The sequence below is a fragment of the Crotalus tigris genome, unplaced genomic scaffold (assembly GCF_016545835.1).
Source record: "Crotalus tigris isolate CLP2741 ecotype Arizona unplaced genomic scaffold, ASM1654583v1 scf7180000024384.25900115:4084858, whole genome shotgun sequence".
Taxonomy (NCBI): Eukaryota; Metazoa; Chordata; class Lepidosauria; order Squamata; family Viperidae; genus Crotalus; species Crotalus tigris.
In genome coordinates this window covers 161,308-176,598 of record NW_024100554.1, presented here as the reverse complement: position 1 = coordinate 176,598, position 15,291 = coordinate 161,308, and the positions used below count along the sequence as shown (strand labels likewise).

Here is a 15,291-nt window from a genome sequence, read left to right as displayed (position 1 = left end):
TTGGGGACATTACTACCAAAAGACATACAAGTTTTACTAGATCTTCAGGAAAAACCTGGAGAAAGGGAAAAATTCTGTATATTTGCCAACTTATAAAGCTTTGTATTGGTAAGTAGAAAAATAGAGGTAACCTGATTTGCTTTTCATAGCTTGCCTTTTGCATACCGCTGTTTTAAAGCAATTAAAAAATAATTCCAATGTGATTACAGTACCTTCCCGTAAACCACAAATAGGGAATATGATTTTTAAGCAATGAAGTTTCTTTTTAACTCTCCGTTATTTCAATTTATGGAAAGATTTGGGAAAGGGGTGCTTTACATTGGAAACACACTACAATTAACAAATGGATTCATCTCTTAATATCCTATCTGCATGGAAGTTGTACAAATATACAGTAATCCCATTTGAACAGCAAGCGTAAACAGGTTGAAAGTCTCCAACATTCTAGCTGGCTTGTATGCAAAAGCAGTAATGTCAAATAAACTTAACTTTTAGAGCCAAATGAGTGCAGCATCAATGTATTTTGTGTTTTGCACAAAAAAAGGCACCAGTTATTAGATATAAACCCCTCTATTTGGAAACCTGTGGGTTGCTTGCTACTATATTCTAGGACAGGGGTAGGCAACCTTGACTCTTTTATGACTCGTGGACTTCAACTCCCAGAATTCCTGAGCTGGGAGTTGAAGTCCACCGAGTCATAAAAGAACCAAGGTTGCCTACCCGTTCTAGGAAATCCCATGGATTTTGATAGGCTCCCTGGGAGCTCTGCTGGAGAAGAGCCCTCAATTTCTTGAGACCCTTCCTTGTCCCCTCTTTCACAAGGGGACCAGAAAAGGTCCACCACACCTGGACGAAGCTTCCTTCCCCTCCCTCCCCTAGGCCGTTTATGTTCTCCTTTAAGAGGTGAAACTGACTGCAATTATGCCTTTTTATCTTGCAGACGATCTTTCGCCCACCGCTTTAAGGAGGCAAAAATATTTGTTTGATGTATCGACTCTCTCAGACAAAGAGGAGCTGGTGGGGGCCGAGCTCCGTCTCTTTCGCAAAGCCCTCGGCGATCCCTTCTCCAAAGCTCAGACAGGCTTGGCCCGTCTGCAGGTCTCGCCCTGCCTTTCGGGCCGCCGTTTGGACTCCAGGACTCTGGACTTGCAGGAGGCGGCGCCTGCCCGGCCCGGTGGCGACTGGGAGGTATTTGATGTGGGGCAAGCTTTACAGCCTCTTCGCGGGGCCTGGAAGAAGCGACAGCAACTTTGCCTGGAGCTGCGGGCCGTCGGGGGGATTCGAGCTCACCCCCCTCCGCAGCTGCTGGACCTGCGTCCCCTAGGTCTGGGGCGAGGCGCCCGGGCGCAGCAGGAGAAGGCGCTGCTGGTGGTCTTCAGCAAGTCCAGGCGGAAGAACCTCTTTGCGGAGTTGCGTCAGGAGCTGGGAGTCCGGCCACTGCCGCAAAACGCTCCCGCGCTACCCTGGGAAGCAGCGGGCCCAGTCCAACTGCGCTTTCAGGCCCGCCGGATGAAGCGCTCCGCGTATAACAACCGGCACGGCAAGCGGCACGGCAAGAAGGCGCGGCTCCGGTGCACCAAGAAGGCGTTGCACGTGAACTTCAAGGATCTGGGCTGGGACGACTGGATCATCGCCCCGCTCGAGTACGAGGCTTACCACTGCGAGGGCGTGTGCGACTTCCCGCTGCGCTCGCACCTGGAGCCCACGAACCACGCCATCATCCAGACCCTCATGAACTCCATGGACCCGGGCGCCACGCCGCCCAGCTGCTGCGTGCCGGCCAAGCTGACGCCCATCAGCATCCTCTACACGGACGCGGGAAACAACGTCGTATATAAACAGTACGAGGACATGGTTGTCGAGTCCTGCGGATGCAGGTAGCGGCGCGCCTCCGTCCCCGGCTGCCCCTGGAGCGGAAGGGCGGACGAGAGAAGCATCGGGCACTTTCTCCGGTGGAGAGCGAAAGCGCGCGAGAGACACGCGAGGGAAAGCAGAAGGAAGCGCGCCACGTGCGAGCCCTCGCTCTGCGCTAGGGAGGGAAAAATGGGCTGCCCGGACTGCGCCTGCGCAATGTCTGCTTAAGGGGTTCAAATTCCTGCTCCTAAAGAGCCGGGAGAGAGAAAGTATCTGACGCCGTTTTGGGAACAGCCTCAATATTTCCGCGTCCAGGCAAAGCCGTAGGTAGAATGGGAGATTTTGCTCAGAAAACACGTGGAAAAAGTTGCTGTGGGGAGAATGAAGGCTGAATGATTGACGTCACTCCTCGACTGGAAGCTGGAACTACCCAAACAAGTAGTGACCCATTTTGCGGAAATTAAGCCTTGTTTTTGAATCCGGAAACACAAGGTTTTCTGGGAGAATTCACTGCCCCTTTCCTTGTAGTATATGTCCTTGTACTTCCTGGAAGAAAATAAAAAAGAAGAATCAGGGAGGTTACCCAAGTCTCTTAAGAGAGGCAACGTGAGGGATGTGTGGGTCAGAAACTGAATTGTGGGAGGCAGGCAGAGACACGCGTCGTCGGTTACTTTCGTAACGGGCGCTAGCCTATTGCACTCCTCTCGTTGGCAGAACTTGGGCTTTACATTCAGGTTTTAAAACGGACTTTTATTTTTTCTCCCTGCTCCCGTGTCGTTCACATGTGCGGACAAGCTGTGTTGAAACGGCAATCGATGGCTTCTAATTTCCGACTTGAAGGCAACGAAGTCAAACTACACCACTTCCAAAGCAGGATTCTGTTCCAAGAATGTAGTCCTGGCATTCTCTTCTAGGCTCTCTTTTAAGAGAAGGTATTAGGGAAAGCAAGTATAGAAAACGTTTAGTTTGACAGTCTTTGAATCCAGAATTACCTTTGTGTTTCCCTTACAAATATTTCCATCCTAAAATAGATTAAGTAATTCCTTCTTCCTCTAAAAATATACATAAATAAAAATCAGTCCTACTCTATAATTATTAGTTCGGTGGCTGATCTTTTAAATCTATTAATTAGAAGCTATGAGAAGAGCCAGGGGGAGGGGGACACACTAGGAAGGTTTAGAGAGGGTGAAAGAGCTCCTTAATTTCAAAATATTAAAAATTCAAAAGTTCCAGGAAGGGCAGGTAGGCGGGCTGGCCAGCTGCAGTGGTGTTTTATAGTCCATGCAGATGTGATGCTGAGGAAGACAATAGTTAAACACTGCTCCACAAATAAGGCTCTTCACTGAAGACTTAGAAATATTCCTGAGATTCCTTAGGCATTTCCTTCCCTTGTGGACTCAGGATTTCATAGAACTTCAGAAGGGTGGGGAGAGTGGAGGAAAGAAGTATTAGTGTATAAATTAATAGATAAATAATATAAAGTGCTAATAAAGGAGAGCCTTGATCAGGAGCGATAATTTAAAAGAAAGTGCACACTTTGGTTTGGATACAGTGTTGTTCATATTGAAGCTGTAAATATTTATTTAAAACAGACTGCAAAGTACAAAAATGGAGGTGAGCAATGTACATTTCCCCTTTTCCCTTAATGCCCAGAGCATTATATGCACTCAAGCGTCTAATATTTTTAAAATATATTTGAGCTGTACAGATTTAAGCATTAATCAAATGTTTCATTTGTATGTCTGTAATGATACCATTTTGTCCACTCAAAAATGTTCCTGCAAGATTTAAAATTATGTGCTAATGAAGAATTCTTTGTTTCTACTGTCTACCTCACTAAGTTGCGAGGGCTTGATCTTCTGGAAAGACTCAACAATCAGGCCTGGTTCCCATTCATTTCAGTGATGCTCTGAGCAGGACATCCTGCTGGGTTGTATTTCAAATATTTACAGCACAGCAATCCTCTGCACACTTACCCAGGAATAAATGCCATTAAATAGTTAGAGCTTATTTCTGAGTTAGAATGGATGGGATTGTTGTCTAATGTCCTCCAAGATCAGTTTATACCTAGAACATTTTTACAGTATACTTTTGCTGGATGGTATTAAAACTATGACTGTATTATTAAACTTTTTGCATAAAAATGTTGTTTTTCCCGTTATAGTTAATATAACAGAATAAATATATGTTAATATAACATATATTTATTTTACCAGAATGTTGGCTATAATTTCTAAAAATGCTCTCAGCAAGTTTGAAACAACCAACTCCTCAAAACCCATCTGTCTGCATTTTATAAAACTTTTGAAATACTTATGGTTTGCCTTTTATTAAGAGTAGTGTTAACATTTATAAGTTTAGACTGCTTTGATCTGTTTAAGAGATGCTACTATTCAGAGAAACATAAAGATGTGTTAGACCTATATTTGTAACAAAAAAAATATTTTATGGGAAAGAAAAGTTGTAAACAGTATTGGTACCCAATACTGTTTCAAGGTTGGTTTCCTATGGCAGTGATATTTTGTGAAAATGAACAAGTGCTCATTTTTGAAACACAGGTGCCTGGATTGTATAGTCCTGTACTGGAACATGGAACTCTTATACATAAAGGTTGTGCCAAAATAAAGTGGGCATCTTTGAAATGAGGCAGTATCCCACAATGCCCTTTTCCCATGTTTTCAATGTCTTGATAATGGAAAGGGGAGTTTGAATCAACTATTAAAGTAGGCCAAACTAGAAAACTAATGGCATGTAGAGCAGTGCTACTTTTATTACAAAGCTATAAAAACAGAAACTTTCAGAAACTTTTGAGCATGCTCTTCCTATCTCCTTTTATCCTCCCTTACTGTATACGAGGTAAGAGCTTGTCTGAAATATTTACATTCTTGGTCATGGCTCAGGCTTCTTTTGCCTGATTATTGCCTTGTTAGAGAATCTTCCTCCCGTTCCTCAAGGCCATTCCCTCATCATACTACAGCTTGTGACATCCTTGGCAAGAGGAGACAGAAATGTTGGCCTTTTTTATAATTTGTGGAGGAACCTTCTGTAATAGAGCTATGTTGATTTGGCAACAAGCAAATTTAAGTGCCACAGTCTTAGAGACTTTGTACAGTTGAGGAATTGTACAAAGGGGGAAGTTTATAAGCCATAGAATACTTCTCTTTGGAGTAGCCATTTGAAGAAATGTGTTTATTGAACCAAGTGGAGAATCCCCGGGGTTGGGTTAGCACTGACTCACAGCAAAGCTTGCATATGTGTTGATGGGGGTACAATGTGAGAATGGCTAAAATTGTCTATCTCCTGTGAATTTAGAACAGGTTAAGGCTACAAAGCAGGAGACCATGAATTCAAGTCCCACCTTCGCCTTGAAATCCAGTTGGGTGATTTTTGCCCAGTCTTTCTCTCTCAGCCCAGCCCTTCTCACAGGTTTGTTGCTGTTGTAGGGAAAAAAGGAGGAGGAAGATCTGTTGGAGATGTTTCCCACTTGAGTTGTTTGTAAAAATAATAAAGGTGGGATACAAGTAAGTAAGTGAATCTTATTTGCACCAGTGGCATCTAGGCATCTTTAATATATCCAGTAGATAGAAGAAATTAAAAGTGGTAAGATGTAGTTCATAGAACTATAAGAATTAGAACATCATTCTTTTCTTGCAACAATAATAGATGCTTGGCAATGCACCTCTTGGAAAAGAATAGTAGTGAGCAATGTGTACTCATATGTTTGGATCAGAGAACAATAAATGTATTCCATTTATTCCCAGGAAATTCTTGCCATTATTCTCTACTGATGCATTCTGTGTCCTCACTTCCTCTGAAGACATTTTAATGCCTTCGCAAAATATATTCCCCTCTATTAGCTGTTTAGGACATTGGTCTGATTTTCGTAATAGCTGTATGGTGCAAATGTGGAAATCCAGGACAAAAAAATACCTTGGAGCTGATTGCAACAAGAACTTCTATGTTGACTTTCTTGGCAGTTTAAAAATGTGCTTGAAACTTAAGTTCTGATAAATTAATAGCAAATTTCACCAGGTTCTTTTTGTATCTATGCAGAACTAGGTCATAGGATTAACCTGTTCTTTTACATTATTTCTGTAATAAATGATTCTTGAGGACAAAGTTTCTAGTATAAGAATGCATTAAATATTCTGTATGTTGCATAGGTAAAAGACCATTCCACAAAGACATAGCATTGTATAATGGTCCAATATCAATTCCAGGCTTTTTTTCATATTGTCTTCAGCAGCACTTGCTAAAATTGTGTGGAAGATCTTTTTCCAATTATAGCAAGCAGTGATAGGCTAGATCAGGGGTAGGCAACCTTGGCTCTTTTATGACTCGTGGACTTCAACTCCCAGAATTCCTGAGCCAGCAAGGCTCAGCTTGGAAACTTTTCCCTTTCCCCTCAGCATGGCTGGCTCAGGAATTCTGGGAGTTGAAGTCCACAAGTCATAAAAGAGCCAAGGTTGCCTACCCCCGGGCTAGATGAATCAACCTCCCGATACGACAATATAAAGCAGCTTATGTAGCACAGCATGAATCAACCCAAGTCAACAATGGTAGCTAGAACAAACTATCCATGCCCAGAGCTAATACTGATCCCATATATCAGAACACTTTCCAGATGAGAGAGGCTCCTGTCAGCAGTATATTGTGGAACCTGAAATCCACTTCACTACAGTGCACCCAGGCTGGGGATAGTTGCCATATGCTAACAAGAAACAGTCATAGGCTTAGGTGCTGGGTCTTAATGCAAAGATGTGTTACTATCCAGCCAAAATTAAATATTTTTAAGGCCAACTGATTCCTATGATAAAAATAAATATTTTAATCAAGAAAGTAAACTTGCCTATAAGGCTTTACATTTGTTGGATTGTGTCCTTTTTTTTCTTTTAAAGAAAAGAAGCATATCAATTTACCAAGCTGGATGAAAAAGAGATGCCAAGGTAAACATTAATTCTTCTAGGATCTTATGTTAAGGCTAAATGAAAAATCTAGAAATGGCTTCCAGGTTTTGTACTAAGGAAACCAAGTAATGTCTCTATGTGTATATAGAACATTTTGTAAAAAAAAATATTAAGTTTATACTGAATGTAAGAATTCTGAAATGAGATTGTCACCTCTGACGTTCTGATCAGTACACTTTCTCTTAGATTTTCCATGCAACTTCTGGAATATACTCAAACTGAAAAATGAAAGCTCTCTAGAGTATTCATTCGTATTTCCTCATTACCAGAAGAGGGAGCAAGACTTGAGCATTGAAAACCAGTTTTAGGATGTTCGGAGGGCTGTGGGAAGGACTTGAAAGCTACAGATTGCTTACCAATGTTCTATAGGAAATGTATTGCTAATCATAATACAAATGTTTGGATATTCTTGAGAGAATTGCTGTAAAATATTTCATTTTGAAGGAAACATTGCTATTGTCCTTAATTTACTGATCCTAAGGAATCCTGATAATCTCTTTTGATCAATAATTTTCAATCTAGATTTTCCAGGAGCCAAAGTCATTTATTTTCTTCCTTTTATATATGGCCAATTTCTAATACCAACTCATCTTTGTCTACACTTCTGCTAGATTTGCTACTTAAACCCTGAGTATTTATGAAGGTATATCAAGATAGGATGTGTGGCTTCAAGTATCCATTCAATAAATTAAGTTTTGTGCTAAATTAACCATGTTTCGTAGGAAGAAAGGCAATGTTTTATGATATATATCATGCATGTGCAATTTTGAAATGAGTTTTACTTTGCTTATTTTTCCCTGGATATAGGTTTTTTTTCCCCTTAAAAAAGTAACAAAAACAAGGGAAGAAACCTCATCCCATGATTGTTTAGAAGTTTGTTTTGTTTTTTAGATTCAATGTATGCAAACTACCCTCATTTCAATGTATTGGCACAGTGAAAAGAGTTACAATGGCAACTGCCTTAAAGGACACAGAAACAAAGGTCTTATTCTGTATTTGATCTAATTTTTCGCAATTCATCTGGAGTACACATGCACACACTCGATTACATCTTGTACAATTAGATAAAGAAGCAAAAGTTGCCAAGCTCTAAACTTCTAAAAGACACATAAGGGAGAGAAGAGATGGTGCTGCTTAATTATCTCACTCAAGATAAGATTGACCTTTGTTTAGGCAGTGACACACTCCTTGCAGTTAGATTTTTGTATGATAAACAGGCTAGGATTATAGAATGATTCAAAAGCAATTTTATTTTTCTGCATATTTCTAAGTTGGACGTCTGCTTTTGATTTGAAAAGCAGTTCCCTCTGTTAATATTCTGATAAAGTAATAAGATGGTGTGAGGTTCGAATTATTTCTAAAATTTAAGGATCATGTTCCATTGAAACCAAATGTAATGTTGGAGGCACACCTAGAAAACATTCAGCTGTTGATTCTGGACGCTCAGATATGAGCCTATGAGTCAGTATGCACTGACATGCATAAGATATAACAAATGCATGTGGTATTCATAATGTTCTACTTGGCACCTTGGAGGCTGAAACCAAATAATTTGGTTTTACAATAGAGGTAGATGAGAAGTTAGTATAGGTTTTTTTAAAGGGATTTAAAATGCCTTCCAAGATTAATTGAAATGGAATATACTGTATAGTATAACCAGAAATTATCTTATCTAAATTCTCCATTTGGGTAGATAATTTGGATTTAAGTCACCAGCTGGAAAAAGGATTTAACTTCACATTTCTGTAATCTCAATCTAGAATAGACTATTCAAAGCTCAGCAGGGCTACTCTTTGCCTCTTGCACAGATTTCTAATGAGATGGAGATTATAGATTCTTAGCTATCTTCTGATCCTATAGATGGGCTTCTCTAAGATGACAGCATAATTCTTGTACTGAATCTAAGGACTTTTCCTTTCTTATGTATTATGCCTGAGCTCTATTGGGGAGCTTGTGGCACATTCAGTAGTGCTTCAGATAGAAAGAGCATAGATGAAATCTTCCTGTGCATTTTATTAAAATAAAACTCACTAAAGAGCACAGCTTTCAGTATGCATAAAGCATATCTGTCATGGCTGCTGTTCTGCTAAGCTACACATCACAAGCTGACAGCCTGACATTAGTAATGGGGGGAGGCAGCAGTGGGGGGGAGGGATCAGGGAGGGAATGCAGAGGAATCAAAAGTACCATCCTATGAGAAACACCAGCTGTCTCAAGGTCACACCAAAAAAATGCAAGCACATGAAGACAGGGATTGCTTCTTAAACAATTTATTGACACCTGATTGGATGTTGACTGATAATCAGGAGGTTGGCCGGAAACAAGGGAAAGTTAATTTAATCTTTTGTGCGTGAAAATCTCAGATCCAGCTTTGCTTTGTCTGTACCCACTTTGGCTTTAGTAAAGTATACTTTTGGCTAATCGTGAGCCAGGAGTCTTTCTTTCCTTACTGACCAAGATGGGATGGTTGGCAATACCTATGAGGCTGGCCCTAAAATTAGGTAAGAGTAGTGTCATGCTTTACTTACTTAATTTATTGTTATTACAATTACTGCTGACATATGTTTACTTTCAGGGAGAAAAAAAATTGGAATCTTCTGTCTCATCATGCCAGAATTATTTGCTCAGCTTTGAACATTATGTATGTTCTTCAGGGTGGGAGGAAGGTGTTGGATGGACTGGAGGGAGCTAGACTGCTATGGTTGTTCCTTCTCAGGCAGCCAAATCGTTTGGCCAGGCTCTGCGAGGAAATGATGTAGACAAACCACTTTACTTGCCAATCATATTAATGCATTCATTCCGAGTGCCAAGATTCCAAGAAAGAGAAGGTTTAATTTACCCTAGAATTATTATGCATTGCAATGTTTCAGTAATATATGCTGTTGAATTATTTTCAGAAATGAAAAATATTCCTATCTGCATAAGGATGAAAATCATATCTTCCTTGATGAAAATTTGCAGAAAAATCCTCAACTATTCCAGGAAAGCAACTCTACTATCTTACTATACTTGCGCCTGCAGATTGAATATTTCTGGAATTACTGAGCTATATTCAGAAATGAAATACTATCCAAAATTCTTGAAAACTGAGATGGTTTCATTTGAGGTTTTAAAGAAGTGGATAACAGAGTATTATTTCCTGAGGTTGGCTGAAGAGATGGAGCAGTGTATTGAACTAGGAGGTTTTCAAACATACCAGAAGGGCTATTATCTGACCTAGCTTGACACAGCATGCAGAACATAATTGTCCACCCGTTCTCTTTTCTCCAAATCAAAGAGATTCTCTCTTTTAGGGCAGTCAAAAGCAATGGTTTCAGAAATATGTGTGTAACCTGAGGGAAGAGACAGGTGGCTCCACACTGTATGATCTTTGACATGTCTCTATGGGTGTGACAGAATGCCACGTAGTGCAGTGAAAGCAAGGCAACAGAATGAATTTTTGAGAAGCTTTCATCCTCACATAAACATTATCCATATTAATTGCATAACAGGAAACCCCTTTGATGCAAGGTTTATTGGAAATAACGTTTTAAATGGCTGTGTTGAGTTTTTGATTTGATTTTTTAAAAGCAAGCTTCTAGTCCTTACTTTGGCAAATATAGGCTGAGTGAGCTATGCTTCCTGAATGTAAGAAACTGAAAAGATTCCAGTATGCTTTACAGAAACCCTTTTTCCATTCCTTTCTTTTCACTCTCACATAAAGACAGATGACTTGGAAACGTTGCTCCCAGTTAGGGTGCCATTAAATGGGAAATTGATTTTTAATCCTGTGTCCAGTGATAAAAGAAAAGTCACTGCCATTTTAGCTGTGTGAAATTTTAAAACAGTACAGGTCAGTCTGGGAAAAACAAAACACTCTCTCTGGTCTTGGTGATTGATCATTCAATGTATTTTCAGAAAATTATTTCTATCTTTTTCAATATGCTCCCCAAATTTGAAAAATGAGGTACAATATCAGAACAGATTTTTTAAAAAACATACTTAAAAGTCCACCCACTGCTTTAGAATTGCTGAACTCTAAAGAAATTAAAAGAGAATTAAGCTGTAAAAATGCAAGCATGAATTCTGCATGAAAGATACTTTAGTTGATTTCTGCTGAACTCAGTATTTGAATGTGCGATAAAAATGTTTCTTTTTTTTTCTTTTTCTAAGTAAAATTCTCTTAGATCTGAGTGATCTATCAGTACCCTTATTACACAGGATTCTGTCTCTAACCTTTAAAATCTATGATTTAGCTCATTATTACAGATGCTGACAAGTTAACTGAAAGTAGATACTCCAAATGACTGTATTTTAATTTCTTTTTAACTGATAACAACTTGGTTTTTGTTGACAGATTGTATTAAGTCACAGTTGAGATTTTATTTGTATTTGGATTAATGTGTTGTCTCAATCCATCTATTATACTGTAATTTATGACGTTTACCTTAAGATAGTGACCCATCCGTTGTAACTTGTTCAACTAATAGTAGTTTAATATAAGTTGTGAATTTAGTTAGTGGCCTCTAGTAGCTTGTACAACTCAAATAACTTATTTTTGGGATGGCAATATTTGATAATAAAGTTTAGGATAAATTCTTTGCACATCTTTACTGTGATAATATTTTCCTATTAAATTTTCAAGTTTAATTCTACTTGGATATAATATATAAGAAGGGCAAAATTTGAGCAAAACTTATGGAATAATTTCTTCCAAAGAAACATTATAGCTTTAGCCTTTAATTGGTCTTTAATCAATTAATTCACATGTCCATTGATCAATAGATAAGTTCTAAATTTAGTATTTATTTTATTTATTACAGGTAAATGTATGCAACCTCGAGTGACCCTCAGTGTCAAAAGAGTGGAATATGTAATGTAATAGATAACATGATATGCTACAGTAATAAATGCCATTTTAATTTCCATAACATCATAATATATAATAGTGTCATCTATAGTAAATATCCTAAATATCTAATTATCACTTTCTTAATCCCCAAATACCTGCTTAAAAACATTTTTACCAACGTTTTCAATATGTGAGGATGTACTTCTGTGTAAGTTTGCCTGGACAGAAAATGCTCCGTACAATTAGTGGTACATTTTAATTGAACGATTTAAATCACTCTTTATGATTTCAGAAACATTTAGATATAATCATTTGGTTAAGTGATTATAATTAAAAGATCATGTAATGCAGTCAACCAAAAAATTCTTGACACAGCTCTGAGTGCAGTCTTTTTGTATTGTTTTTGATACAGAAGGAATAGTTTTGTGTAGGTTTTTTTTTTTTTTTGCTTCCTCCCTGTGTTCCTCACAGTGTTTCTCAACCTTGACAATTTTAAGGCATGTGGACTTCAACTCCCAGAATTCCACAGCCACTGGCTGTGGAATTCTGGGAGTTGAAGTCCACATGCCTTAAAATTGTCAAGGTTGAGAAACACTGCGAAGGTACACAGGAATTTTGTGTTTAATTTTGAAATATTATCTCTAGTGAATTCTCTGCCATTATCCCTCTTTCTGCTCCCTTTTAGGTATCACCACTGACTTGATCCAATAAAAGTATCGTACCTCATACATCACGCTCTGTAAGACAGAGCGAGGACATCTCACCAGCTTCTCCTGGTACCAAATAGCTCTTTTATCAGCTTCACAAAAATTGCAGTGCCCACTTCAGAGCTCTTTCCGAGGCAGGATCACACTGACGTTTCTGCCTGGTGACAGAAGTCAAATGCTTCCTGCTTTAATGTTTATTCAGTTAAACATTTTGCATTCCTGAAGAGATACCAGGCTGTCATTAATGGATTGCTGGCTTTCTGCCAGCAGCTAATAGTTTTTTGGGGGTTGGATTGATGGTGTGTGGTGAATTTTTTTTTTTTTTTTTTGGTAGGGGGGGGGGAGTTCCTTGCAACACAGCTGCTGCATTTGTATAGCCAGTTGGAAGTTTCTTCCCTGATTATTTGTCAGAAAAGTTGAGATACACTGGGACATAACCCCAATGTTTAAAGCAAGCCTCTGCAACTTGAAGTTGTCTTGCTCTACTGAACTATAATTCCTAAAATTTGCACCCAGCGGCCTGGGAGATAAAATCATTTTTTGGGGGGGAAGCTGCTTTAGAATGACCTCCATTGTTTCCCCTGAAAATTAGAGTTGGGATAAGTAGTCTTTATTGACTAAGTCCTGCATTTAATACATGGAGTCCTCAACTTACAATAGTTGGTTTAGTGACCGTTCAAAGTTACAACAGCACTGAAAAAAGTAACTTACAACCGTTTTTCACGCTTACAAACATTGCAACATCTCTATCATCATGTGATCAAAATTAAAATGCTTGGCAACTGACTTGTATTTATGACAGTGGCATAAATATCAAGCAAAGTCAGTGGGGAAACCAGATTCACTTAACAACTGTGTTAGTAACTTAACAACTGCAGGGATTCACTTAACAACTGCGGCAAGAAAGAGTGTAAAATGGGGCAAAATTCACTTAAATGTCTCACTTAGCAACACAAACTTTGGGCTCAATTATGGTCATAAGTCGAAGACTACCTGTATTGTTTGTATGTACTTGAGGGCTGTATTGAGCGAAAAGATGATGCAAAGTAAGCTAAAATGCAGACAGGTTTCAGTTTTCTATTTTTTTTACTTCTGGGGGTGGGGGGGAGAGAGTTGTGGATTGTGTGTTGTTTTATTGTTTTACCTATTCTAGCAAATCTTCTCCCACTTGGTTCCCGGCAGATATATGGATGTCAGCTGCCAGAATTCCCCAGCCAGCATGGCCATTACTCAGAATTCTGGGATTTGAAATCTCAGGATTTGTATCTTAAAATATGGGGAAATTATGTTTTCAGCAATCAGTCAGAGACGACTCTGTGGGCTAAAAAGTTGCCTATATTTAACAAGCAAATGCAGCCTTAGTTTGGTTTTCGTGTGAAGCTGCATGCACATGTATCAATTTTAGATCAGCTAGAAATTTTGCTTTTGCTCTTCTCTGTGGGCATAAATTTCAACACTTTTAAGCATTAATCCTGCAGTCATGAATTCACATGACAATTTAAGGCAGTTCTATGAAGTCAAACACACAATGTATTATTTCCTTACTAATAAGGGGTTAACAAATACTTTAAAATGACAAAAGCAAAGTAAAAGAGTGAAAACAGTGATTTCTCAGGGCTATAGGCCAGAAAATAGGAGCTGGTCACAGATAATTGGAGTACATGTACTTCTGGAGCTGAAATTTAGATTCTTCGATACAGTGGTTTCAAACTTGCATCTAGTTCAAAGCAATTACAATGGTTCTTCTTGCTTTCAGTCTCGGCTGTGAGAGGCGAGAGGCAAGGGCAAATGGCCTAATTATTTTAAAGATCCTTTGCGTATTTTTTTTTTTTAGTGAGGAACGGATATACATCTTTGAACACATACTGTACACACCTATGCATTTGTTGAGATACGACTGAACAAAAAGGGAATAAAAATGAATGCTTTCATGCCTTGGGTCAAGTTTATTTAACTCTGCAGCATTTTAAAAACAGGATGAAACCATTTTAGTGAAATGTTCCACAATAATGCTTTGTGGGTTTTTTTTTTTTAAAGTATGCAGAGCAACTGCTACAAATCAAAATGAACAAGTGCTGGGAAAAAATGTGTTAGAAAAACGAAGGCAAGGGATATGATTAGAAAGGAAGCAGCAATATCCTTTTCTTTTTGGCCAAAGTTTCAAATGTGTGACAACATACTTTTAAAAGAAATCTGCAGTTACAGCCCAATCCATTTTCCTTTTGAAATACTAGTTCTTGTATGTCTTGGAGCGAGCTCCAGATATCCAAGCAATGAAAGAAAAGAAAAAGACCAAGAACGACTAAAGTGTTTGCACTGAGAGAGAGAGAGGGAGGGAAGGAGGGAGGGAGGGAGCAAGAGAGAGACTGCACACTTGAAATTTCCTCCCTTTCAGTTCTGATCATTCTTCCTATGTTTGTTTTTTCACCATCCCTTTTGGGACTGGGTTGATGCCATTCTTGGGACATTAGACAGCACCTCTGAATGGATCATCCTTCAAAACAATTGAAAAACCGGAAGATTCTGCTGTGTGAATCTCTCTTAAAAAAAAACCCAGGAGAACATTCAGGTCATCCTTATTTAAAACTGTTTCGTACAACAATCATTCACACTAACGACAGTGATAAAACAGCAGCCATGCAGCCAATGCTTGCATTTATGACCTTTGGAGGTTGGAAAGCAAAGGAAAGCTGAAGGAAGAACATAAGCACAGTAGCAGTTTCGGTTAGCAACTATTTCGCTTAATAACCAAGTTGCTGGTCCCAACTGTGGTAGTTAAATGAAGACTACCTATATACTCTCTTCCCTGCATTCTATTGAGAAGAACTGAAATGCCCTACACCTGAATGCTGTCTTCACATGGTGTCCACAAAGACCTTTAATCCAAAATAAATAAATAAATAAATAAATAAATAAGTCTCCCTCAAATCCT

General features: G+C 39.0%; 1 protein-coding gene across 3 annotated transcripts in view; it reads left to right on the top strand.

Moving 5' to 3' along the window:
* The window catches only part of GDF6 (growth differentiation factor 6), a 34,334-nt gene extending 24,078 nt beyond the window's left edge, over positions 1–10,256 (top strand). Inside the window, exons 2-4 of one of the 3 annotated variants that reach the window (XR_005554924.1) lie at positions 941–3,468; positions 6,753–6,800; positions 9,719–10,256. Coding sequence is in view for 1 of the 3 variants with exons in the window: in XM_039328916.1 (XP_039184850.1) it covers positions 941–1,881 (941 nt within the window). In the remaining 2 variants the exon portion in view is untranslated. Of the gene's footprint in view, positions 1–940; positions 5,651–6,752; positions 6,801–9,718 lie in introns of those variants that run through there. The other 2 variants (XR_005554925.1, XM_039328916.1) reach the window with 2 other exon arrangements.
* Positions 10,257–15,291: the final 5,035 nt, after the last annotated feature.